At 41.4% G+C, this 27296-nt stretch overlaps 2 protein-coding genes across 4 annotated transcripts; one reads left to right on the forward strand and one right to left on the reverse strand.

The window, feature by feature from the left end:
* Nucleotides 1-5472: 5472 nt before the first annotated feature.
* Nucleotides 5473-12464, forward strand: LOC108137965 (sodium-dependent dopamine transporter). Its single transcript, XM_017259931.2, has 8 exons — nucleotides 5473-5496; nucleotides 6501-6754; nucleotides 9700-9834; nucleotides 9890-10044; nucleotides 10101-10279; nucleotides 10338-10715; nucleotides 10776-11013; nucleotides 11080-12464. The coding sequence occupies exons 2-8, from the start codon at nucleotides 6568-6570 to the stop codon at nucleotides 11707-11709; spliced, it is 1902 nt and encodes a 633-aa protein (XP_017115420.1). The 5' UTR covers nucleotides 5473-5496; nucleotides 6501-6567; the 3' UTR covers nucleotides 11710-12464.
* Nucleotides 12465-12613: 149 nt separating this feature from the next.
* Nucleotides 12614-19349, reverse strand: LOC108137967 (gamma-1-syntrophin). Of its 3 annotated transcripts, none has more exons than XM_017259932.2 (10): nucleotides 19039-19349; nucleotides 16801-16865; nucleotides 16593-16742; nucleotides 16249-16534; nucleotides 16024-16188; nucleotides 15424-15608; nucleotides 15206-15364; nucleotides 14914-15138; nucleotides 14652-14855; nucleotides 12614-14384 (listed from the first exon to the last, which is right to left on the reverse strand). In XM_017259932.2, the coding sequence occupies exons 1-10, from the start codon at nucleotides 19076-19078 to the stop codon at nucleotides 14274-14276; spliced, it is 1590 nt and encodes a 529-aa protein (XP_017115421.1). In that variant the 5' UTR covers nucleotides 19079-19349; the 3' UTR covers nucleotides 12614-14273. The 3 variants fall into 3 exon arrangements, with proteins under 3 accessions (XP_017115421.1, XP_017115422.1, XP_041563451.1); XM_017259933.2 differs by lacking the exon at nucleotides 19039-19349 and adding an exon at nucleotides 16961-17040; XM_041707517.1 differs by lacking the exon at nucleotides 19039-19349 and having other exon boundaries at nucleotides 16801-16875.
* Between the last annotated feature and the right edge of the window lie 7947 nt (nucleotides 19350-27296).

Consider the following 27296-nt stretch of genomic DNA (forward strand, 5'->3'; position numbering starts at 1 on the left):
GCTTTGCCCTTGGTCTCAAGGGCCTTGAGCTGATTTTCGCTAGGTTCTTCTCCACGAAAAAGAGCGGCGATGTCACGATTGCGCTTCGTTTTCTGGCGTACTGTTGACAGCAGCTCAGCCTGATCATTCGGCTCCAGCACTCTCTTGATTATTTCAAGGGCATCACCAGCCTCGATAGCCTGAGCCTGCTCTCTGTCACCCATCATACGCAGGGTCAGTCCCGTATCACGCTGTAGCTCAAGCAGTCGTAGCATCTGACGCGGTGCGACCTGGCCGACTTCGTCAAGAGCTATGACGGTATGCTCATCCAACTTGAGGTCGCCCCGATCAATACGGGCCAAAAATGGGGAAAGCGCGTAGGTTTCATCAATACCAGCATCTTTCATGGCATCAGCCTGTCGCCACGCATTGGCCACACCAATGATGCGCCGTCCTGATGGGTTGGCCTCTGTATCATTGCGCCATGCGTCTACAAGAGGCTTGAGAAGTGTGGTCTTGCCGGCACCGGCCACCCCCGTAAGCATCGCTATCCTGCCGCTCTGCCCCAAGGTATGAACGGCTTTACGCTGCGCCTGCCCATGCTCCGATGTAAAATCCAGACCTGAGCGGGCAATCGCATCCTCAATGGCTTCTTTTCCGAGAGCCCCGCTCCGATCAGATGAAGCACGAGCAATATGTATGGCGAGATCTTCTTCCAGTCTGATTTGCTCAGTATGTGTGACCCTCTCACGCTCTCCTTTCATCTCAATAATGAGCTGTACTTTCTGACCGCGCACCTCAATGCCCCGTTTTTCCGTCAACTCAACAACGGCATCTATGTCAGATATTCCGCCCTCAATACCCGTAGCAATCAGGCCTCGTGCAGCATAAGTCCGCAGTTTCTGGTGATCGATGACAGCGGTTGTTTCAAACTCCTGACCAAGATGCTTGGCAACGAAACGCCACGCTTGATCAAGCCGCTGATGGCGATCCAAGCCGGTATCAATCTCCGGCCCCATAAGGCTTTGATCTACCCAACCCAACTCCTTAGCCTGACGCTTCCAAATATCGTGGTCGTCAGCGTCCAGATCCTTACCCAATCGGGCGGCCAACCCCGCCATTGAAAGCATTTTCTGCTTTCGTTCGATTGACAATCCCTCCCACTCCAGACCTTGTTCCGAGGCGTAGGACTGAGCAGCTTTCAGGACGTTGCGGCGACCTTTGCTGAAAAAATCTGAAATCTCCTGTGGCACGGCAGAGATGACGGTTGCCTGTTCATTGGCGTCATACGTCTGGGCAATGCCAATTTTACGCAATTCCTGAGCAAGGATGGCCTGAAAGTAAGCGCCAAACTCGTGAACACGCGATCGAAGCTGTTTTGTATCCAAAGACCCGACATGACCATCATCTGTGACAACCATGTTGAACATCGTGTTGTGAAAATGGGCATGAGGATCACCACCAGCCGGCGTGTCAATCAGGTACGTCTGATTGCTCTCAGGATCTAACGCCTCGACCGTTGGCCGCGCTGTCGTGTGGCGGTATGTTACCCATGCAACATGCCCTTCTTCAGCACCATCCTTCCCACCCCGGCCGCGTCTCGCTAGTCCCAGTTCACGGGCCACATACCGCATAGTTTCGTCGTTAGCGACCTGCATTGCATGCCAGATAGCGGCGCGTTCTGCGTCAGTTTCGGCAAACTCTGCCGCCAGTGTGACGGACTTATGAGGGGCCAGTGTCAGATCATAGGCGCTGATTTTGCGCTGGTGCGCTGACCATTCCTCGCCATTGTCAGCCCGTTTAGCTTCATAGAGGCGGGCAAGCTGCTCTCGGGTGGGAGGCTTGAAACGGTCAATGCCTAATGCCTCAGCAGCTCGCCACGGCATATCTGGACGCCAGGACGCACGACCGTCGCGCCCGGTATAATAATTTGTCAAACGTGCGCCGTCGCTATCGGGCGTCTTTGACGGATCCAAACGGCAGTCACTCTCCGGATCAGGAATATCCTGTAGGTAATAATTAGAGATTATCTGTCCTCTGCAGGCCGCAGAGATTTTCCGAAAGGTCATCATTCCTCTGCACCGTCCTCTCCCGCTGAATCCGGGTGAGAACGTGGCGTACGTCCTTCAAGAAGATCCAGCGATGCGCCCGTGGTATGGTCAATGCGGCGAAGAACAGGTCTTTGGTCAGCTATGAGGGTGACAATGCGTGCCAGCAGATCATCCAGCGAGGGCCCCTCTCGTTCTTCTGGGGTCAGCAGTTCGAGTATGAGTGTCTGGCGTTGATGCAGAGCACGCAGTGATTCATGGATCGCATCAAACTGCTCATCAACGTGAGCACGCCATTCTGCTGTTGTTGGTTCTGAAGGCTTTGTCATCACTTTCTATCCTGTAGGCCCAAAATGATGCCTCAGGATCATGAAAGATGATGCGACGAGAAAGGGCTCACGGAGAAAAGAGCGCTTTCTTCGTGTATAGAAAGCGCTCTCACGTTTACCAGCAAATACGTGTTGGCGCCATAAATTTGGAACCAATACTCTTCCTTCTCATGGAAGCAGATTAGGCCCCTTCAGGTGATATAGCTGTAACGGGCTCAAAGTAAGGGCCAGTGCCAAGTTTATCATCCAGCAGCCGCATAACCGTGGATAGACGGCACATATACTGGCGCATTTGATCCGACCGCTCACTATTTTGCCCGAAAGCAAACCAACTGATTTGCACGAGCTTCACCAGATGAATGAGTTCTAGAATATCCAGATCATAAGACCACGGACGTTTTGCTTCGCTTAACGCTCTTTCGACAGAGAATTTTCCGTTCATGCGAGTCACCAGATGACGGGTTGATTGATAGATATCTCCCTCTTTCAGCTCCTCTAGAAGACGTAGATCTTCCTTAGTGAGACTAGCCCGAAGGTCAACGTCATCTTGGCCTTTATCAGGCCGATATTCTCCAGTGCGACGTATCTGGGGCAGAACTTCTTCCGTAACCCAGCGACGCACCCTCTTCGCTACCGGCTTACGAGAAATGAATGTCAAATGGTAAAGACCACTTTCGTTCACCACTAGGACTTCTTGAGGCCCACCAATAGTTTGAATGTAAACGCGCCTCCATTCATCTTCATCAAGCCTAGAAACAGCATCTCGGTAGTTCCTCAGAGAAAGCATATTACAAATTTCTTTCGCTACTACCCATTGCTGGCTATCAATAACGACTACTCCCAATTTTTCACTCTCAAACGAGAGACCATTTTTTTCAATTTCAACGCAATTACTTATTTGCGACCGTTCATCCACTCGCATTTCTTTAGTCATCGCTCTGGTCCTTAACGGGTTAAGTAGACCTCTCGACCATGCGAAATGATGATGCGACGAAAACCAAAAAAATAAAACAGGGAATTTTTTCCCGAGAGTGACCTACTTTGCGTCTCAGCCAGATGGAGGCGGTAGGAGGATTTTGACCTCGCGCCTGCCTGACGGCTTTAACGTATTCATGCACCGGCTCACTCATATAGTCATCTCCGTGAGAAACTCATCCCCCCATTCAAATTTCCCGATCCTCCTATGAAACCACCCGTCGGTAATGCCGACACCCTTTCTCCGTTTGCCCAATCCTGGCGGCGTAGCCGCCGCACTGAGGGTGCAATGGTGTATGAAGGGCCTAAATTTGGTGGAACGGACGTGGGACGCATATGGGGCGGAAACGGAACGGAAACCCCACAGATATGGGACGCCATGAGGAACGGAACCCCCACGGAAATGGAACAGAAAGCCCCACAATCGTGGAACGGAAAAGCGGATATCGTTTTCGGTCGCATCTTGGAAGCGCACCCTCAGAGGACACTGAGGCCAAGAGAGAGACCCATGAAGTTCGCAAAGCTGAAAGAACGACTCAAAACGCAACCGCGCAAGCGCACGACAGGAAAACTCTATCAGTGGCTGTTTGAAAACCACGCAGAACTGTTGGAAATGCGGCTACCTGGTGAAATGTGGTTGCCTTACATAGAACTCGCCATTGAGGACGGCGTGCCTATCAAGACTGATACCAGGTCGATACAGCGTGTGCGCAAAACATGGCACCTCGTTTGTCGAGCCAAAGCCAAACGGGCTCAAGCCCTTGCCACCTCAGACATGGAAAAGCCAAAGAATGATGAGAATAACGACAGGCCCATCATGCCCAGCCGCTTGCCCGCCGACTGGACACCAGAGTTTGTTGATATCCCACAACCTGCCCCGCCATCTGTTCAGCCAGTGCCTCAAAGCTCCTCTCTGACGCTCAAAACCGAGACGGTTCCTGCAGGTGCCCCCATGACGATGGAGAAAAAAATAGACAAAGCTCGTTTCACCCTTGGTCAGGCCAAGTTCGATCTTACGTTGGCCAAGGAACAGATCAGGCGAAATGACAGTCAGGGTGCGCCGATGCTCGTCAAGGAAGTAGAGGCAAAGCTCCCAGAACTAAGAGAGATCATCAAGCAAAGGCGCGCCCTCTATGATCGTCTTCTGGCAGGCGAGGATGTTCCAGAGGAAGAATTGGAATTCAAATCGCCACGCGAGAGGGAAGAAGAGCAGTATTCTGGCTGAAGAGGCTTTTTCATTTTTTTTCTGTGGAATTCCTATCTGGTCGCATGATGAAGCGGTGAAATCCTTCTGAACGGCACTCTCATGATTGCGCGGTACCGCACCAGAAAAGGATGATTCAATGACTGCAACCAGAACGGATCCAGCAAAGGCCCAACCTGCCAAGCCAGCCCGCACAAAACCCCCTGTGCTCCTGACAGCAGTCGGTCGGCAACGCACAGGCAAGACTGTTTTTCTGAATGCTCTGACTGAGACAGTAACCCGTCAAGGCGGCGATGTAGAAGTCTGGAATACAGACCTTTTGAACGTCTCCCATTCCATCGCGCACTTCCACCCCAATACAAGGAAACCCGCAACCGGCAATCTCAAGGAGCAGAAATCCTGGCTGGAACAGCAGATCGAAGGCATGGTGAAACGCCAGAAAGACGTGATACTTGATATCGGCGGGGGCTGGACTGCCTTCCACGAAATCATCAATAGCACCCCTCTTGTGCCGCAACTCGCCAAGCTGGGGATCAAGGTTGTCGTGGTCTATATGCTCGGCACGGAACTGGCCGATGCTGACTACCTGCAGGATCTGCAAGAGAAACGGCGCTTCCTGCCCGGCCACAGCATCATCGTGATGAACCGTGGCTTACTGCCGCTTGGTTACTCAAACAACAGCCATTTCGACAAAATCCGTCAGACACCGGCCGTCATGAACGCCACGGTAGATGCGTCAGATGACAATGGCGGAATTTACTTCCTGCCGGAATTGGACGGTATGGACGAAATCACGGATCGTCGGATGTCTTACGCAGACTTCATTGATGACAAGAATGTCGAGGGCCATCCACCCAGCGGTCTTTTTGACCGGATGCGCGCAGAAGTCTGGTTTCACCGCTCTTTCCCCGAGTTTCTTGCACAGATTGACCCTAGCTGATTTGAGCTTGGTATTAATTAGGTAAGTAATGGATACACACTATTAAAAAAAATTAAATATGTAAACTGTTACGTCCTTGTACTAACTCTTTTAAGCTCGTTATGTAAGTGCAACTGACTTAAAAAACAAGCGTATTTTTATAAAAAACGTACTGTAAAATTAAAACCAAAAAGTGTTAATTTGAAAGGCAAATTAATGGGGCATATTAATGACTTGTGTTTTTAACCTTAAACCTAAACTACTTCTAGTACTCTCCAAAATTTTATTTTAAGTTTAAACTAAATAGATAACTTAATGACAAGAGGTTTATTAATTGATGAAATCGAGCTGCTTATAAAAAAATTAAATAATTAAATAATAAAAAAATAATTAAATATTTTTCAAATGTAAAATAAATAACAATAAGGTAATACAAATAATTACAAAAATGATGTAACTTTATTCCAATTTTCGTCTTGTCAAGGGGTCTAGTCTGCAATCTATTCTAAAATCAGAAACTTGATTAATTCTAGCTGCTCATAAATAAAACCAGAGCAGCGCCGAGCACTTTAAACGCTGAATCTGAATTCCGCTTAATTGATCACTACTCTGGGCAATTAAAGTCAGCGGGGAGGCATTAAGTAGATCAGATTAATTGTTTGACGTGTTTGTGGTTTCATTACACGCAAAGATTCCCGAGAGTTGAGCATGCATACATATATATGGACGGATATGTGTGCTTGTTCTGTGGTGTGGATGGTCAAGTGTTTGCTGGCCAGTGTGTTTGAACATGCCACCTGTCGTATGCGTAATGTGCCAACGAGCTCTTCAAGGGCTGGGTGAGCACATGTCGTTGCCAAACAGGTTTCAAGTGCCCTGAACACACTCATTGAAGTCCCTGGATTACTGAAGGATTGGGGACTGGGAGTTTGGGGCTTGCATTTGAGGGATTAAATGGTTCGAATGGGTTGTGATGATATTTGTGGCATTTCTGCAAGAATCTGACCCATTGAAGAGCACTTGTTTCGGATTTATGTTTTTCACAGATTTCAAAGTGCGGCGGCGGGAACTTCACGTTTTGGGTCAAGGACACGACGGGTTATATAGTCGCAGATGTCACCCACCGGACATATATCCAAATCAAAGACGCCCACGCCACACGATAACGATAACAATAGCATAAGCGACGACCGCGAAACATGGAGCGGCAAAGTGGATTTTTTATTATCGGTTATTGGATTCGCCGTCGATTTAGCAAACGTCTGGAGATTTCCCTATTTGTGCTACAAAAATGGCGGTGGTAAGTACTTCTCTTCTATATTAATGCAAATATTATATGCAAAAAAAACTTAACAAAAAAGAAAGTACATACCTCTGAATGTATCTGAAATATTTATTTTTAAATGTGAAACGAAATGTGTTTAATTTAATTATGGTAAAATATGATTGTTGTTAGAAGATTTAAATCTCTGAAAAATAAAACGTTGTTATATGTTTAAACAAAAACTTTTTAAACAAGTTGTTAGCCATAAACAACAAAAGTTGGGACCTAATTTTAATATTTATATAAATCATATTAAGGAGGTTTATGCAGAACATTTCTTTAGAAGCTACTTAGGAAAAAGACGTATTACAATACCAAAGTCAATAATTGAGATGACCAATGTAGGTGATTTTTTCTCCGTGTGAGCTGGCCAATTAGGGGATAAAGACATTTCGTGAACCGCTTCGGCTGAGTGAAAATAATTTATATGGCTTTACACATCATTGGGCTCGCCACGGAACCCGTCGCTTTCCGCCTTCTGCATTTCCCTTTCGGCCTTGTTAACACTTTGTCAAAGTGGTGCGAAGTGCTGCCATTGGGGGCGGAGTGGGGCGGTGGTGGAGCAGCTTTCTTTTGTCAAATGGCAGGGTTTTCCCTCGCTGAAAGAGCGGCAAAGGACATACACTTGAACACTTACTTCGCTTCCTGATCCTCGTCGACAACGACGCCATCATTCAAAACAATTCCAAAAGTTAAGTGCTTCTGTATGACAACTAAATCTGGCAGTCATAATCGCATTTGGCCTGCTTACCCTCATTCACTCTCTTTCACCCCATTTCAGGGCAATATGTCAGCCTGCTTTTGTGGAGTTCTCTAGGCTTTTGTTGCTGGAGCACTTTCCACCATCGCATTGTGGGAAATTCATGTGCGAAACATGTCTCCATCTCCACCTCCAGTACCCCCATTTTCCCCTGATTGCGGCACATTCCCACTGATGCGTTGTGAATGGATGTGGCTCACGGGGCCGTCGATATAGTTATTGCTATTTTATGAGTTTCTGTTTTTTTTTTTGCTGCTCTCCTCCAGCTTGCTGTTGCCTTTAAAATCATAATAATAAATTGTTATATTTATACGCTTCATTGCGTTCAATCAGTGGCTCCGGCTCCAGCTCCAGCTTAAGTTCCACTTTATGTCCGTTGCCAGGGCAGGCTGCGATTATTACCGCAGCTTAGTCGGTATTATTTATTCTGTTTCCCATTTTCCTGCTGCCTGCAACGCGAAAGTAGAAGCTTTTGTGGCAGCAACAGGCTGTGCCCTCCACATTGTCCTGGATTATGGCTAAAACCCAAGGAGCAGGCCCTTGTCTCAGTCCGAGATCGCGCATATGTACCACAGGTGTTCGCACACAGCTTAAATGTGCATTTAAATGGTATATTCCAGCATTTCTAGTTCTATTAACGATTTAAACATCATATTACAATTAAAAGTTATACATTTCAAAAGAAAGAGAATACGATATTATAAAGATTTAGGATTTATGTATTTTCTTATATTTTATCAAAACCTCTAATTTTTGCAGTAAAGTAAAGATAGCTATGTGATTAAGACACTTTGCAAATACAATTTTTTAAATTATCGTTGAGGTCATTTAACAAATAAATAAACAATATATCTCAAGTGCCAAAGTGCCTGGCGAACAATTTGTTTTAAGAGGATGATTCAGAAATAAGATTTATTTTCAATTTTTATTATAAATAAATATTTTGTTTTCGATAAGTTTCGAAATTGAATGAAAACTTATCACAAAAGCTTTTTTACGCAAAAAAAATGTGTATGTACATAAACAAAACAGAAGTTTTTTTTGTTTTGAACTTTCTGAAGCCAAGTTTATAATTTATAAAAATATATAACCAAATTTTTAAAACAAATTTAATGGAAAATCAATCTGATAGACCATAACCAGCATGAAATGTCCGTAAAATAATGGGCAAGCTAGGACCGAAATATGACCAGGGAATCGAATTAGAGACACATATTTCCACAGTGTCCCCGACAAGCTGCTGGAAAATGGGGGAAATGCACTTGAAGCAACGGAAATTATGGCTTCAACAACAGTGACGGGCGTCATAGATGCCTCGACTTTATTTTAGACGGTTTTGTTTCCAACATTTTCAACATAATTGACACGACAGAAGGAAGCGTCGGAGCTGGCATTGCCTTTGTAGCTACCTACATATAAAATGCCCCTGCATATATATGTAGTAGACTATGTATGTATGTAATGGCCCTAGACGACTTTGTCGGCCACTTTGCCTGCTAATAGACATAATCAAATCATAAAAACATCATCCCCTGCCACTCGACAAAGTATCGATGGCACTCTACCAATTGTCAGAGCCAAAAGGGGGTGTAACGTTGACTTGGGTTTTCCGGAGGTGACGGAGATGACGGAGATGACTGCAGGAGACAGCCGAGCCACGCTTTCCCCCGCCTTTCCCCCGCCTTTCTCTCGCCTTTCTCTCGCCAGGCTGCTGTTAATGTTTTTAAAATGTCCTTAGAGTGGCACTTGTAGAACAATTTGATTTTGTGTACCATCGAACATACATAAAAGTCGGGTGTCTATGTCGGAAATATGTGTGTAATTATGTTTGTCGACAAGGGCAGAGCGAACAATGCAGAGATTGTGACACGGGTCAGTCTTTATATATGACGGTTATGCAATCATTATCATTAAAAAGTTAGTGACTGTGCCTGCACCTAAAAAGGGTAGTTATGGTAAGGGAAAAGTAAATGTGATTTGTTCAACGTTCACAAACATTTCCTTTGCATTTTAGGAAGTGATTTAAATTATTTTAACCTATTAAATCTACTTAAAAGTCCAAAGATATTTTGAAAACCAATTGTAGTTACTTACTTATTAGATATCTTTAGTTTTAAGAAATAAAAAATATGGCTTGAGTAACATAATTGTCGAATTCCAGGCGCTTTTCTTGTGCCCTACGGCATTATGTTGGTGGTCGGTGGTATTCCTCTATTCTACATGGAATTGGCCCTGGGGCAGCACAATCGTAAGGGAGCCATTACGTGCTGGGGTCGCCTAGTGCCACTCTTCAAAGGTAAGACCATAAAACTATCCCCATGAACCCACGAGTGAGCATTGTGTTTTTCTAGGAATCGGCTATGCCGTGGTGTTGATAGCCTTCTATGTGGACTTCTACTATAATGTGATTATTGCCTGGTCGTTGCGTTTCTTTTTTGCATCCTTCACCAACTCGTTGCCTTGGACGTCATGCAATAATGTTTGGAACACACCAAATTGTAGACCGGTAAGTGCATTTCGAACTAAGTATTGATAACTTGATAACTTCATCTTTTCTATCAGTTCGAGAGCCAAAATATTTCTCGTCTTCCGCTGATAGGCAACTACAGTGACTACTATGTGTTGGGCAACCAAACCCTGCTCTACAATGAGTCGTATGTAAATGGTTCAATAACAAGTTTGGAGTCACCTTCGGGTGGTCACATGGAGGGTTTTCAGTCTGCTGCTTCAGAGTATTTTAAGTGAGTACGATTAATGTTTTCTTTTCTCAATACAGCATGCATTTGTTTCCAAATATAGCCGCTACATTTTGGAGCTCAACCAGAGCGAGGGAATCCACGATTTGGGGGCCATTAAATGGGACATGGCGCTGTGCCTTCTGATTGTCTACTTAATCTGTTACTTCTCCCTGTGGAAGGGCATCAGCACTTCGGGGAAGGTGGTCTGGTTTACGGCCCTCTTTCCCTATGCGGTGCTACTAATTCTACTGATCAGGGGCCTCACACTGCCCGGATCTTTTCTGGGCATTCAGTATTATCTGACGCCCAATTTTAGTGCCATCTATAAGGCTGAGGTGTGGGTGGATGCTGCCACCCAGGTGTTTTTCTCCTTGGGTCCAGGATTCGGAGTGCTCTTAGCATATGCATCCTACAATAAATATCACAATAATGTGTACAAGTAGGTTTTGGTCTTAGTAGCAATTTGATTATATACGATAACTTTATAATTGTTCCACAGAGATGCCTTGTTAACCAGTTTCATCAATTCGGCAACCAGTTTTATAGCAGGCTTTGTGATATTCTCCGTGCTGGGCTATATGGCTCACACTTTGGGTGTGAGAATTGAGGATGTGGCCACTGAAGGACCTGGTCTGGTTTTTGTGGTATATCCAGCTGCCATTGCCACCATGCCGGCCAGCACTTTCTGGGCACTCATATTCTTCATGATGCTGCTCACTTTAGGTTTGGATAGTTCGGTAAGTCTTTTTGTTTTTTTTTTTATTAATCATTTTTTATTTTTTAAATATTTCATTCCATTTTAGTTTGGTGGCTCCGAGGCTATCATCACCGCCTTGAGCGACGAGTTCCCAAAGATCAAGAGGAACCGGGAGCTGTTCGTTGCCGGCCTGTTCTCATTGTACTTTGTGGTTGGACTGGCCAGCTGCACCCAAGGTGGCTTCTACTTCTTCCACCTGCTGGATCGCTATGCTGCCGGCTACTCGATCCTGGTGGCCGTATTCTTCGAGGCCATCGCCGTTTCCTGGATCTATGGAACGAATCGTTTTAGCGAGGACATCAGAGATATGATTGGTTTTCCACCAGGAAGATACTGGGTGGTGTGCTGGCGCTTCGTGGCTCCGATTTTCCTGCTCTTCATCACGGTTTACGGCTTGATTGGCTACGAACCATTGACATATGGCGACTACGTGTACCCACGATGGGCCAACGCTCTAGGATGGTGCATAGCCGGTTCGTCAGTGGTAATGATTCCGGCGATAGCTATATTCAAATTACTTTCGACGCCGGGCAGTCTGCGACAGAGACTCACCATTTTGACCACACCGTGGCGGGATCAGCAATCAATGGCAATGGTGCTGAACGGGGTCACCACCGAGGTCACCGTGGTGCGATTAACCGACACGGAAACCGCCAAGGAACCCGTCGATGTCTGAGCTCGACCAATGGCTCGTTTTCAAATTTACTACGTTTAGATTTGGAAATTTACCAACAACTCACGTTCACGTACTTGTGGCATTGCAGGAAAGTTAGTGTTTTTCGTTCGACATTAGGAGCAGGTCCTGCAGGATCGGCAATTTTCGCAAACAACGTACTTAGGTTTCGGCACCGAAAGTGAAAACCAGCAAGCGAGAGTAGCTTCAAACCAATAGTAGTCCTAGGTTTAAAATTAGCTTGTAGTTCGTATGGTTAATGCCAGCTATAGCATACACATATATATATACAATGCTGTGTAGATAATACCAAATCCGAAAGTACGAAACACTCGTCAGATAGTCTTCAAGTGGAATTCTCGAAGGGAAAGTTTGCATATGCCAATGGAATTAACGACACGATCACGGCTCAAATCGGGCATAGAATTTGTACATACACAAGTAAAGGTGATGTAAAAGCTTTAAACACGTTGTAGGACATCTCATGGAACTGAAGCAAAAGCTGCCACAGTTGAACCACAAAATGCCCTCAAACAGCCATGAGGGCATTTTGTCATATGCAGAGGTTTGTTCTAGACTAATTTCACCCCCGTCCAAGCAACTGCGATTGTTTGCTTAAAACAGCCATTTTAAGCAATCAATTGGGAGTTATCAAACATTCCCAATTCAAAAATCGTTTCTGTATATAGATTTTTGATATTTTAGAATTGTTTTAAGAGTTTTTACACGCTGAAGCAGAACTAACAGCCATGAGTTCTGTTTCAAATTGTTAAAATAAATTATTATACTTTCAGTTACTGAAAATGGAGTGTGGTTTTTGGACTTGGGGGTTGGTTGAACACCCAAATCTATCAGTAAGCTGTGATATTTCCTGAAAATTAAAAATATCAAATCAAAGTCTTTAGTGTACTCTTGATTATATATTCGGGGTTTTTATTCCAATTTGTTCGCTTTTGTTTTCTTGTACAATAATTTCAATTAGTAACGTATAAAATTAAAGAGGGAACCGTAACGAAACCAACTCAAATGGTTTCCAAATCGATGACTTGTATCAAGTAGCGCAGTTCTAGATAAATATTGAACTCTCTCACAGAATCGCAGCTTTTGAGTAGTATTCTTAGTTCGGGGTACATATGGCATATACGATATATTTGTATGTCGTGTACTTCATACAGCACTATGTAAGCTTTGCATTAAAAATATATATGTTATGTGTGATTAGTTCGGATGGTGGAGGTCTAACTCCCTGGTAATTGATACTCGTATAACATGTTGCGGTGTATGCAGATTACGTATGTTGGTCGGGTTTTTGGGCTAAGGTTGCGATTAGGGTGCGTCTAGTTGGGTTTGTTTTGTGAGCAAATATGCAAATATTATTAGTTCGGTTATGGTATGGCTATAGAGCGGATTCTAACCCAATAGAGCTAAGCATATGTACAGTAAATATTTTTGATTCTGATCTTTTTGCTATGGTATACGGGCTATGTATCGTATATATATTTGCTCAAAGTTTTAGAGATATTCTGTTGATGCGGTTACAACTTTTTGCGGGTAAAGGGAAGTTTTGCGATTGCGCCAACTTGAAATTTTGTGTGTTTACATATGTGGTTTTTTGTGCTCGTCGATGATTCGCTAACTAAGTCGTTAATATGTAGATGTATGTTGTGCAATAACGCCTAAAATCAATACATACAATGTAATATGCAATATGCAATAAGCAACAAATACAATCTTGCCACTGAAAGACACTTTCTGAATTGACAAATGACCTAAGTGAGTGTCTGATGGAATCACTTAACTGGCTCTGATTAGATGTATAACAGTTATAAAATCTAGTTCATATTACGTCCGTGCATTGAGATTTTTTCGGTGGATGTTATATATAATATATATTTTTATAAGGTATATATCTATTATTATGACATCAGCTATTACTTCAGTAGAAAATAACAGTTAATCCGACCTTAAAGCATTCGTTTTTGTTCGAAAATTAAATTTTCATTCGAGCGCACACAAAACATGTTTTATATTTAGATTCAATTTTCGTTAAACTTTCGGAGAAATATTTCTAGAGGATACAGCACGGAATAAAGCCTTTGAGGCCCACCATTGGAACCCTTTCGGTTCATTGCAAAAGCGATAAGTTTTATCGTTCCGTAAGTAAGGTAAGTGTAAGTAATTCAACTATAAAGGCTACATTGGGAAACAATCGATTATAAACAATACGAATTTGTTGTCAATTATTATAAGTACCAAGTCTACGTAATAGGAAAAATGCCTAAAGTAATTGCCTTATGTATGCTTAAAATTTACTGTAATGCACCAAGAGATTTCACTTTCAGTTTTGTCAGCGCCATAAATATATCCATATATCAGTATCCAATTACAATCATTCAGATCAACATACATATATACGCGTACTTGTTTATAATAAGTACAAGCAGACATCATGTTTGAGATACCTAGTCCAACATTCATATTCGAATTATTTGCTATGCACTTTACGAATATCATATATATATCATTTCAGAGTGAGTCCGGAAATCCTTGTCCTTATTTTGATTTACTTAGGTCTGTTGGATTGAGCTCAAAAATGCTGGATCCACTGAGGCCACTTTTGCCGTGAGAAAAGCATGCATGCAGAAAAGCAGACTTTGCAGGACCTGGCATTCCAGTTCCTAAAGGAAAATAAAGATAATAATTGGAAGTATTAGTAAGTGGATTCATAACTATTCTTTAACCTTCAAAATTTCTAAACTTTAAATATTGCTTAAATTAGCTTGTAAAGTTCAAAATGCCATAAGATTTCTCAGCTTACAATCAACTCTTATTTTATCATAAGTATACAAAAATTTAAGTTCTTAAGTTATTTTAAGTTAAATATATACCCTGCTGATCTCATCTGATTTTCCGTGTTTAAATTTTGAATTTTTAAGTAAACTTACCTTTGTTTCGATTGCTCGGCTATCGTGATCCTGAAAATGCAACTTCAGCTTGGATTTGCCATCATCGCTGGAGCCTCTCAGCTGGGAGAATTTATACTGCCAGACTGTGGCGGAATCGGCGCCTTCGGTTAGTGAAAAACCAGCTTGCCAATCCAAGGTGAGTCCACCACTTTTTCCATGATGCGAAACGGCAAAGGTTTTACGCTGAGGAAAATACAAATTTATTCCAAGTGTAGGCATGAGAAGCAAGTGTATAACTTACCCCCAACTTAATCACACTGGTCACAATGGCAGCATTCCAGCTGTTCTCGATCCTCAAAAGCTCCTGTCGCGTTTCCACGCTCAAATAGCGGGGTTCGTGACCCGAACTTTGCAGCAGGAAACAATGCTGGCGACTGTCCACTGTCTCCGACTCCTTGACAATTCGGAACATGGTCTGATAGACCTTGTAGACCACCAAAGCCTTGCTGATGCCAGTCACATTCAACTACGAATAAATCGAAATAATATATTAGTTACTTGCAATCAAAACTAAACATGACTAGCTGACTCACTGGTGGCGTTTCGAAAAGCATCACTTCAGTGCCTTTGAGCAGTAGAAATCTGGGCTTATAACTCTGCCACGATATATTGTTGTTTATGACACCCTCATTCACCCAACCCATATACTCGATGCGCTCGCCCACGGCAAAGTTTCTATTATATAGCTTCATCTGTTCGGGAAAATAAATATTTAGCAAGCAAATATCTATGTAATTGACTATTTTCTTACCTGTAACTGCGTCAGGCCCACCACATTATCCGTGATCAATTTTAGCCATTGACTAAGTATGGCCAGTTCATCACAGTGTATGACACCAGTTGTGATTCCATTCAGACCACGTACTTCGAAGGCGTTTTGGCGCAGCTTATCGGTGCCATAAATATATCTCGTTACATAGGCCATCATTAAAGGTACTACGGGTTACAAGGGATATTATATTGTTTTAAATAGATCGGGTTATAAAATAAATTAGATTTATTAAAATTATTTAAAGAATGAAAAGATTTCTAGTGATATCATAGCAACATTCAGTGAAAAGCAGTTTTGAGAAGGGTACAATTTAAAAACTATTATCGTCTTTGACTCTAAGCTAGAACCAGTGATTACTGTTATTGAAATTTGTGTTTTTTTGTTTGTTTAATGATAACAATGGTAAAAAGTAGGTACTTTTACTATACACAGTGAGTCTAAACACTATTTCCAATATTTTTCGAAAGAAACCAGTTGGTTATCAAGCCATAAATGATTAATTACTTTGTGTTTTATTTTCAATCTGTTAGTAAAGTAAATATATTTTGGTTTTCTTTGTTTTTAATGCTAGAAACCTACCTGCCACCACATCGGTCCATCGTTTTTCGGGCTCCGAGCAAATGGACATGGGGCGACTGCAGCTGCGACTGATGGTGCCACTGTTGACGGAGGACTTGTAGCCCTCGTCGGCCTTCAGTTCGGCACAAGTGACATCGTTGTCAGAGTCGGGCGTGTCCTTGGTTACTAGGATGTTGAAAAATGGTTCAATTGATAATTACTGAGGTATACAAACACACTACTCACATTGCTTTTGAAGGAATGGCGTGGCAGCGCGATAGTGCTTCACAGTGAGCACTACTATATCCCCAGCGTTTCTCAATATATTGACCGCATCGTCGTGGGGACATGCGGTGATGTATTCCCCGTTCACCTTGATGATGGCATCGCCCACAAACAGCTGACCCGTAATGTCCGCCGCTTGATCTTTATAGATGCGCGATATCAAGATGGGCAGCTTGTGCTCGGCTCCACCTTTTATGCTCAGTCCTAGGCCGCCTTGTTTTTGGCGCGTAATTTGAACCATGCGCTCCTGATAGGTTAGTTCTTTAACATCTGAACAGGTCACATATTTAACTACCAAATCTCACCTTCGATTCCATGGGCGGTCCATTGGGATGACAACTACTGGGGGTAACCACTTCCAGCTTTTGCAGCGAAAGTAATTCCATTGTAAGATTTAGTCGCAGGGGTTCTGGTCTGCTCTTGCCATCGCTCACATGGACCATGCCAGTTCGCACCTGTAAAATATAGAATCTTGTAGAGATCCATACCATTAAATAATATTTTTGGGGTTACCTTCAGGTTTTGATCGATTTTTTCTTCTATTGGCGTCGCCATGGTGTCAGAGAGCTTCATAGTTCCTAAAATCATAAAGAGAAGAGTGATTTTCAATGTGATTTATGAACTAAAACAAGAATGTTGTGGGCTTTAAGATTTATAAAAAATGATTTATTACCCATTTACATCGAGAACACATACAAACATATATTAATACTATTGTTAAGTGACTCTTAAGATTAAAAAGCCATAATCATAATGCCAAAAACCCCAAATATTTCCATTTTTAGACACGAATTAAATTATGTAAAAGGTCAAAAGTGACATGTCAATCTTTTTAGAACTTTCAGATTAGTTGGCTTGATTGATTTGCGGGAATAATGAGTTCACTGCGAAGGGTTTGCAAAAGGTTGAGCTGTTGCCTGACTTGTGGCAATAATAGGACGGCTCTACCCTTGTTAACCGATCCGCTGGCCGCCAACCAAGTTGGCCCAGACAAAAAGGCCATTTCTAAGAACTTGTCGACGTTTGCGTTAACATAATCGTGTCCATGGCAATGGATTGTGAAACAATTGCAATCAAATCGGGAATCCGGCTCCAGTGGCCTTTATCGATTGCCATTTTACACGTAACAGACACCAAGTAAAACAAAGCAACGCAGTTGCAATCATCGCATATTGAATTACGTTTACCCACTGGGCCACTGATGAGCCGATAGTTCAAGGTGAACCATGCAATTGCCTTAATTTAATTACACATGCAATTAGAAACAATTAAGCGCAATCAGTCAGCGGCGAAATGTAATAGAACGCATCTAGCTTGCAGCCTGATGATGGGATCCATGGCAATACCTATGCCAAGTGCGTGTTCTGGCGAAAGGCATGCATGCGTCGGCATATGTTTTCCATTAAAGTGGAAAATAAATATGCTACCGGAAAACTAGATATGAGTGAAAACACATTGAAGTGTGCCCCATCTGCAGAGGTTGTTATTGTTACTGTTCTTGTTGGCGGTGCTGAGTGCCGAAGTGTGGCCGCAACTGTTCGTCAGGAATGGGAAGCCAGAATAAGTATTTCGGATAACCACTTGTGCTCCATAAATAGGTGTTTCGCTGGCGGGGGGTGATGGTCTTTTTTGGGGGGCGGTGAAGCGATTTGAGCGCCAAATATGTGCGTGCATATGGTGCCAGCCGCAATGCCATCTGAGATTGAGAAATTTGAAATTCGTGGGGGTTTCCCCTTTCACTTTAACAGCAAACTGCTTTGGGATTAAAATAAATTTTATTGCTAAATTTAATTAATTTTTGCAAGCTATCTAAAAAGTAAATAAATAATTAGGATAGTTTCTAAAAAGTAATAGAAATCTTTATAAGAACCGAAATAAGTAATAAGTAAATATGGCTTGGTTCAATGACAGACTATTAATATAGAAATAGAAAAAAATGTATTGAATTATTTTTCTTTACAGTTTTTACTATACATAGCGCGACAAAATAAAATTAGGAATAAAGGAATATTTGCGCATAGTTTCTGTGGCCATTTACTGGCAAAATTTAATAATAAAGCTTAGAATTATTTTCAAAACATAATTCAAAATAGTTTTATATTAAAACTGTTCTCCCTAAGTCGACTTGTTTCTACTAAAAAGAAAGAATATAAACTACTGTATAAAATACGTTTTTTTTGCCCGAAATGCCGACAACGGCTGACTAATTTCTCAAAGTGCATAAGCAGTCAAGTAGTCGTGGTATTAATCTCCCTGAATTTTTGTCATTCCGTGTTTCGTAGCGACGAGCTGGTGGTCAGGCCACCGACCTAGGGGAACACGCATACGCTCCGTTGTCCCGGGTTACCTTTGATTATGGCTTTATTATTACGTGTGCACGCTGCGCTGCCCATTGCCTGCGTGCTCCAGAACCATAAAACCGTGAAGCCAGTCCCAGGGAACGGAGTTTTGGGCTGCGAGGCGGTGCAGGACCTGAGCTTCAAACCAAACAAGCCAACATGTTCGCCACGCCGAGAAGAGGGCTTTGAAAATCAGCTGTGCTTCGGAAAAAAAAGAGCAGCCCTTTCGGGCTGTTTTCCTGAAGTTTCAGCGATTGAACTTTTTTTGCAGCTCTGTCAGAGAGGTAAAATAAACACACGCACACCCTCGCATAACCGATACTTTTTGCCCGAGGCCCAAAGCGTTGATTATTAATTTATGTGTGTTTGCTAAACAACTCCACCGCACCCACATTATTGGCATGGGGATTACCTCCTTGTATTGACAGATGTACTTGTGCTCGTCCACGCATATATATGTGCACTTTATGTGTAGCTGCGACCCGTTTTCGCTTTTTCAATTGGGTCACATTTTCCCATCTTCGATTTTCCGGAATGAGGGGCTTGAACTCGCGATTTGGCCAAATCACCACTCACAAAAGTATGCTAACTTTCCGTTCTGTTTGTCACACTTTTGCCCACTTCAGGACAAATGTATATATATATATATATAAACTGGCTGGCTGTACTCCCAGCGTGGCGCTGGTCCTTCGGCGGTCCAGAGCACAACGTTCCCAGAGCCTGAGCGCGAGCGAACTGAGAAGTTCCGTTATAAACACATCGCCAGCGGACGGAGCGGTACGCTCTCAGCAGCGCAGCTTTGTGCAGCCTGCTGGGCCATATGTTTGGGGTCGTAGAGTTGCCCCGATTTAGCGCTTTAGCCGGTACTTCAACATTCAAAGTTATCTACTTTAGCTTTGGAGAACTTTTTTGTGGTTAAAAGCTTTGCTTCCCATTGCAATCACAAGTTCCAAGTGGCGCCATCAAAATTGTTGTATAGTTCTAACAATAAACGTATACTTGATGTGTGGCGTTAAGTTAATGTAGAATTTTTGTAAAATTACCTACATTATTATTATGACATTTTCAATATTAAAAGCCAACAATATTACAAAAACTATGAACTATCTTAAATAGGTTTTGGATGACAAATATTCTTACAACTAAATAAATTAAGATATAAATTAGGTATTTTATTAGGTAGCTAATGTTTTTATTAATAAGTAAATTAATTTAGATATTAATAAAGTAGTTTATACGGTAGTAAATGTTTTTATTTATAAGTAATTAAACTTAGCTATAAATCAGGTAGTAGTATTTCGTAATTTTTGAGTATTTAAATCATATATAAAATCCATTTCGCAAATATGGTCGAATTTCGATGACTAGAACTTCTATAACTGGGAATGTTTTATCTTACTTTTAACAAGTAACTAATTTACTATATTTTTGTTTTAAAATGTTTTTAAAATGGTCTCAAATGAACAACTTGTGTTACTAAGGAATACTTTCACAGGAAGAAATGAATAATAATAATAAATAATAATTTAGCCAACAAAAATTTAATAAATTTCAGTAAATAGATGCCGGAATTGAATAAATCCCAGAAGGGCCACATTCAGCACCGGAATCTGTTGCTCCACCTGCAAATAATATGCCGTAAGGTCCGCATATTGATTCCTAGATTCCTGTGTAAGTTGGACGAAGTGCTCGTTAAATGTTAATTAGAACGCTGAATCAGCGGCGTTAGCTCATTAAAAGTTTTGCGCTCCCATTTTCGTTGTGATTGTTAACCAGAATAGGGCCAGGGCAACATTTGTGTATTTGTTTTGGGCCCCGACCATTCGCCCCGACTCAATGATAAGCCCTCGAATAAGTGGCATTCGAATACAATGGTCGGGGCAAAGTTAATTAATGTATTAGCCAAGGTGAAGCCCTGTGGCTCATACTTTGGCAGGTCAGCAGGCAACCTGACTTATTCTTCAAAACAGTTAGCCTGGCCAATATCCTTCAATTTGCATTTGTTTCTTAAACAGTAGGCTTGAAACAGTCGGGTTGGTTCACTTAATTGAATGTATTGTATTAAATGCAATACAACTAAGAATCTTCCGTGCAAATGGGCCAACGATCGCGCTGAGATATCTCAAACATTTCTTTGCTTTTGGACAAAGTAAATAGCAATTGTATAGTAGAAATAAGTATAGATTGCAAAACATTTGTTGTTATTATACCATTACATGTTTTAGATGTGCTATAATATAAAGTTAGATAAACAAACAAAAATAAATTGATCTTTTAATACAAAAAAGTAACAGCTATGAGAATAGTTAAATACTGTTAAGAAAAATTAAGTTCTTATGGGTGTGTCTTGAATAAAACTACAGTCATAATAAAAGTATTAAATTTAATTTATTACTGATTAATATAATCCCTACAATTCACAGTTTAATCTAAGGCCACATTAGTTTCATTATGATATTAATTTTTTCTACCCAACAGCTTAAAATTCGTGTAACAATACTTTAGTTTCTATCACAATTTTTTTTTGTGTGTAATTTACTAGTGAAGTTAACTATTTTATAAAACCAAGATTTATACTTTTTTTTGAAGAGAATAATATTTTTATTTATTTCTTTAATTCTTTTATTTTTTTAGTTTTATATTTTTTGCCTTATTAACATTATAAAATCTTGTAAAGCAAATTTTCTTTACCCTATCACAATAACCTTTCCCTTGGCTTTGGTTTTGTATATTTCTTGCTTGTGCTTACAGTCTGAGAAGTTGATTGCGCTGCTGTTTTCATCGTGGAAAGGTGGGGCAGGTGCAACGGATCATTCGCATTTGGCCAGGAATGGTCTTAACCCTCGACCACCGAACACCTCCCCCTATTGTCACTGCCACTCAACGCAATCAGTTGGGATTTAAGACATTGGCGGCGTTGGCAACTACAATAAGAAAAGCAGCCACGATAACAACAACAAGAAGAACAGAAGCCACAACAACATCGTCGGCATTATTGACAAAAGTTTTCCGTTTGTTTTCGGCGCTTTTCCTCACTCTCCATCTCAGTCGCTCTGCGGTTGCGGGAAAAGGGCAGCAAGCACATTTTTGTTAGCTGATTGAAATTAGTTGATGCATAAAAAAGTTTGTTTGCTAACAATTTCGTTCGAAAATATTTCGGTTCTAAAGTAAAATTATGACTGCTTTGCATATTTTTCGGTTACCAATGTAAAACTTTAGACCCCGGCCCCAACTTATTGGCATTGGCGAATGTTGGGAATTTATGGCCTGTGCAAATGTTGGTCTACCATTCACAATTTCGCCAAGAGTTTGCCGCTTCCGCCCCCCCTCACATCCGCATATCCGCATATCCGCCTGGATTCCTGTAATTGCATTAGCCGTTCGCTTGTTGATTTCGGTCGAAGCGATTACGGTCTTAGACTTTGTGGTGGAATTTTTTAACCCAAGTTAAATCAACAAGCAACATCGTGTAATTGAATAATTATGTTATTGTGTGGCTGAATGAACTTGCGAGATTTCCGTCTGACAGCTGCCACGACTGGCCAGATTTAGCTTCGCATCTGCAAGATACAAGATACAAGATACAGATACAAGATGTGTGCGTTTGCCAGTGCCTCAAGGATACACACTCACACACACCAGAGACGAGATGCTTCTCTCCCGGCAGCAACACAAAAACTTAATTAAGCCTGATTCTGGTCTTAGCACCTCCGGAACATTAGCAAATCAATTGAGTTAGAGCTCAGGCGAAGTCTCATTCCCATCATATTTGCACTGAAAAGAAAAAGTTACTCAAAGTGGTGATTAATGCATTAAAATTTATTTTTTATTTTTTTTTCAAGATATTGATTGTGCAATTTAAAATAAGAAGTTTTTTTTAATACCTAATTAAGCACGTATGGTGTTAGTTAAAATGTGAAGAAACAGAAATTTTCTGTTAACCAAATTAAATAAATAAGCACCCTTACGGATGAGTTAAATTACAATTTTTTGTAAAGAATTTTTAAGTCTTATAATTTATTGTAATTTTTAAGCTTAGCAACTGGTTGGTATATGTTGGATGGAATCTTTATGATTGCTGATTGCTTACAATTTTACAAAAAAGGGGTAAATCCATTTTAATGGTACACAGTTGTCTTTGAAACTGATTTAAGTGAAATAAAGCTATTGTTGTCCAAATTTGCTACGTGTATGTAGAAATGGCATGTATATTCCGATTGATTGGATGGTTGTCACCTACAGGATAACCAATTTTAATGCACTTTCACACGCTGCACAGCGATGGGGGGATGAGCTGAGCAAGCAAACAAATCGCACGGCCTGCTGGCGGTAAGGAAACGGAGGCTGAGGATCTGGAGAGGGGATGGAAAAGGGGGCGTGGCAGTGTCACTGAGGATGCAGACCACGCATGCAACACGCCAGCGACAACTTCCGTTCTTTCTCCGGTTTCTGCGAATATGTATTATTTTTTTTTTTGCTACCAACCGAGATTCACGGCACGGAAAATGCTTTCAATTTAGCAACGAGCACGATTCGGTCGAATGCATGGCAATCAAAATGCGGTTAGTTGCGTGTGGCAGCAGCAACATCATCGAGCGGGTTGGGAAAAGCCGGAGGAAAAGCGGCAAAATACGGCAGTGGGCGGTTGTGCCACAACAACCGCGGTAACAACGCTGACAACACAATGACAACAACAGCAAGGCAATGAAAAAAAAAAATGACAATTGTCAACAATTTTAATTTTCATATGCACGCAAACGCAACAAGGACATCTACAACTACAACTACAACGACAGCGACAGGAGCAACAAGGATTAAAATGCAGCTGCACCCACTCATACACACGGGCACGAATAGAGTGGTGTTTGGTGCAGTTTGTTTGCATTTGTATTGCTAATAAAGAGTGGACAGCCTATGCCGCGCCCCCCACACAGTGGCGGTCGAAATATTGGCAAAACTGGCACACGGAAGGTATTCGAATTTTGTTTACATTAATAAACCATTAATGAGGCCGTTACCCCTCGTTGCATAAAAATATAAAAATACTGCAAAATTATCAAACTTAGAAATAATAACATATAAGATGGGTCAGCCCATATATATTTTATGATAGATTACCAAAAAATTTAAAAAATATCCTTACGTAAATTGAGGAAATTATTACCAAATATTTGAAAACTTTGTGAACTTTTTCTAAGGCAATGCCTTCCAAATAAAAATGTCTCTTAATATCTCATTTATTTACTTAAAAACTGAATTTAAAAGTTATGTTTTTTTGAACGTATATATAATTAATCGTTAACAATTTTTTGTAAGACAACAATATATCTATAGTCTAAGCCATTTTAATCCTGTAATCATTTTAAATACAACTATTGCAGCATCCATCATAATAAGTCAAAAGAGTGGTAATTAAATTACTTGTCCAGCTTAATGCATTTATCTTGCGACGTACTAATTTAATATGCCCACTTACAAAGCCACTTGCTCTGATTTACGATCTATAGAAATAGTTGCTGTAATAAGCAATGAAAAAGGTTATCATTGCAGCAGGCATCCATCGCATCGCCAATTGATTTACGCACTTTGCCATTAAATAGCATTTTGGGCTTCCCGCCACTCCAGAGCAAAGCTTATAAATTAATTAAAAAATCAGTATAAATACATAAATCAATTACCCGCCTCAATGAGAAGCGCTGCACTCTTGGGCGCTGGGAAAATTACTTGGCAGCTGCAATGACAAGAGGTCCTGGGGGGCGAAGTGGGTGGGGCAAAGGACGAAGAAGGATGAGAAGGAGCAGAGCGATAAAAACGGCAACATGGCGTTCAAAGTGCACAAAATGGCGGTAATTCGCGCTTTGTTGCTGCGCTTCAATGGCTGAATTTACAGTGAAAAAACTTTGTTTTATCATAGATAACTTTCTAAATTAGGCAGGCAGCCTTTTATTCACTTTAAAAAATCTATAAATGTTCTAGTATTTTATATACACAGTTTTTAGCCTTAAAGCAAATGTTTTGTTTATTTTAAAAGTATGTTTTGTATGGCTTAACTGTCTTTTCTTAAGGGATATTTTTGTATACAAAATATTAAATTGAGAAATGCATATAGTTTTTTTTTATCTGTGTAGTCGGCAGCAAAACCAAGCATAACCACAACAAGAGCGCGAAAAAGAACCTAGCAAAAAATGCGAAAAGGCAAACAAGAACGCTGCTAATAAGAGCGGTGGCGAGGGGCGAGGGGGAGGGGGAGGGGGAGGGGCGGATGCAGGCGCTGCACTTGCCGAAGAAAATATATTGTTCAGCTTAATTTCTTCCTCGCAGTTGCACCTCCACCCGGCTAAACTTTGTTCGTCGCCTTGGCAGGAAAAGCATGAATTGTTCATAAAATGCGGGGCAAGGATGACTTGCCGCCCATTTTCACCAGCCCCTCGACCACCGTGGCGGTATGTCATTAATGATTTCCTTTCATGCGGCCAATGCAATTACGTACTTTTCCCCATCGCACCGATGAATGGATGGCATGCCCGAGAGTTTGTTAAAGTTAGCATAGAGTTCGTTCCATTTATTGTCCGGGATTCCCTCATTATCCAACTTCCTCATAAGTTTAGCGCTTGGAATTATGTTGCCGCAATCCTTGGGACATATGTGTGTCTAAGTCTAACTATGACAATTTCATTAAATATTACTAATCAAATAATGTAAGCAAAGGCAAGCAAGCACCAGTCAGTCGTCTAAGTGCGTAAAAACTCTGACAAATATAAGTTCACTTCACCATATTTTATAGCAGGGAAGTTTTTCCACTGACCGCAGGAAAAGTGGACGTGTGTGTGTGTGTGTGCGTGTGTGCGGAGATGGAAAATAAACTTTTTCGTTGGACTATCGAAATTATGAAGTACCAAAAGTACCATATGCCCGGAGATGTACGGACATCGTTTGGGAAATTGCAACATTTACGGGGGCGGAGGCACCAGCTGCCCAAAGGGGCGTGGCAGGCAGTGAGCGATCCTTTTGGACGACGCACTCGTACATCAACCTGAGTGTCGACTATTTGCCGCATTCGTAATAACTGAAAGTGCGAGATAGCACAGACACTTCACCACAGTGTTTTAAGTGTCCAGAGGAAAAAAACACATATATTAAAAGGTGTTTGGTAATATTTTGGTTGATTTTTCAAAAATTTTAAGGGTAAGCTATTTGTTAAGTATTAAAATTGAATGCAAATCTAAATAATATTTTAAAACCCAATGTAAGTAAACTACAAAGATATAAGACTACCCTTTGTTTTGTATTGCCCAAAAACATTTAAATCAGCCTTAAAGAAGTCAAAAAAGGAATAAAAAACAAATTTTAAATATTAAAGATTTATCACCTATATACACTATCTGCATAAAAAGATTTATAACTTGTGAGGTGCACTGCTTTTCAAATGAGATGATTTTCTAAATTAAACACTACTAAATCCGAATTTCAATTTAGATTTATGGAAGAAGTGCATAAGTTGCACAGAAGGAAAACATGATGAAAATCACATTAACTGTACTAATTTCCAGCTTCCTGATTGCTGACACTATATCGTAAACTGGCCGACTAAAGGCCTAATAGCAATCCACAAATCAGCTTTTTGCAACGAGATTCCCTTACCTAGAATTACCGGAGCCTGCAACTGAAAAAGCAAACATGGGGTCCTTTGGATTTTGGCCTCCTTTTTCCGAGTGGCTCCTACCAACTTTTCAATTACTGCTGCCCGGGCGAAAGTAATGGCTGGAACTGAAACTGAAACAGGGGCGAGCAAGAACAACTGCCAGCTGGCAAATGGCACATTTTGTGCTTAATTTCATTTCCGTTTAGGTGCCGCTCCAAATGCCATTTCTCTCCACGGGCGGGAAAGGGGAAATCAGGGAAGGACAGAGCCGGGAAACGCGGTCCATACTGCGCTGCGCAACAATGAAGCGCTTGGGTAACGCTAAATTTCATTTTAAAAGCATTTTCATTTACATTTTGTCCATTTGATTTTGCCATTGAAATTTCGAAGCGAAAAACTTTTTCGCCAGCGAAATTTTATTGTTTCGCCATTATTACAGGTGAGAGTGTCTGTGTGCGGGCCGGAAAACAGTTTTATGACCCCAACGGTAAGGCACTCCGACCAGGATCTCCATCTCCGGATCCTGATGGCCTTCCTAATCCGTTTGTGCTTTTAGTGGCGGCCAAATTTTAACGACGCATCTTCGGAATTTGTTTAAGAAATCTATAAGAGCGCGCAGCACATTTCGTTATTGCTGTTGGGATCTCCTTTTCGGCCATTCGACTGCACTCGGAAAAATAAGTAATCGGAGATTTTTACAGTATATTAAACATTGCCAGAGGAAAGATACTATAATCCTTAATGCAATTTAATCCTTAAATTGGTTAAATATTTTACATAACAAACAAAAAATTACATTACTTCCTCTGATTTTATTTATTTTGCACTTTGTAAATCTTAGTTACTTTTGGTTAAATATGTCTTTAAAATATATTTTAGCTAGTTAACTTAGAAATAATAATAATATAATTTACTGAGTATATTTAGGTTCAGAAAATTTGTATGTAGGTACATATACTCTTCGATTTTTAAGAGTGTTTAGAAGTCAATTTCCACAACGTGAAAAGAGATTACTGAAAATAATTTAT

Source organism: Drosophila elegans, unplaced genomic scaffold (genome assembly GCF_018152505.1).
Source record: "Drosophila elegans isolate 14027-0461.03 unplaced genomic scaffold, ASM1815250v1 contig_183, whole genome shotgun sequence".
Lineage (NCBI taxonomy): Eukaryota > Metazoa > Arthropoda > Insecta > Diptera > Drosophilidae > Drosophila > Drosophila elegans.

Bases quoted from the DNA above. Each gene is read 5' to 3' on its own strand.
- LOC108137967 (XM_017259932.2), bottom strand. From the start codon at position 19,078: ATGCGTGGACGAGCACAAGTACATCTGTCAATACAAGGAG. The intron at 15,365-15,423 runs GTAAGAAAATAG...TTTCCCGAACAG, and splicing joins TGGGCCTGACGCAGTTACAG to ATGAAGCTATATAATAGAAA. The intron at 14,385-14,651 runs GTAAGTTTACTT...ATTTTCCTTTAG, and splicing joins GCCGAGCAATCGAAACAAAG to GAACTGGAATGCCAGGTCCT.
- LOC108137965 (XM_017259931.2), top strand. From the start codon at position 6,568: ATGTCACCCACCGGACATATATCCAAATCAAAGACGCCCACGCCACAC. The intron at 9,835-9,889 runs GTAAGACCATAA...GTGTTTTTCTAG, and splicing joins CCTAGTGCCACTCTTCAAAG to GAATCGGCTATGCCGTGGTG. The intron at 11,014-11,079 runs GTAAGTCTTTTT...ATTCCATTTTAG, and splicing joins CTTTAGGTTTGGATAGTTCG to TTTGGTGGCTCCGAGGCTAT.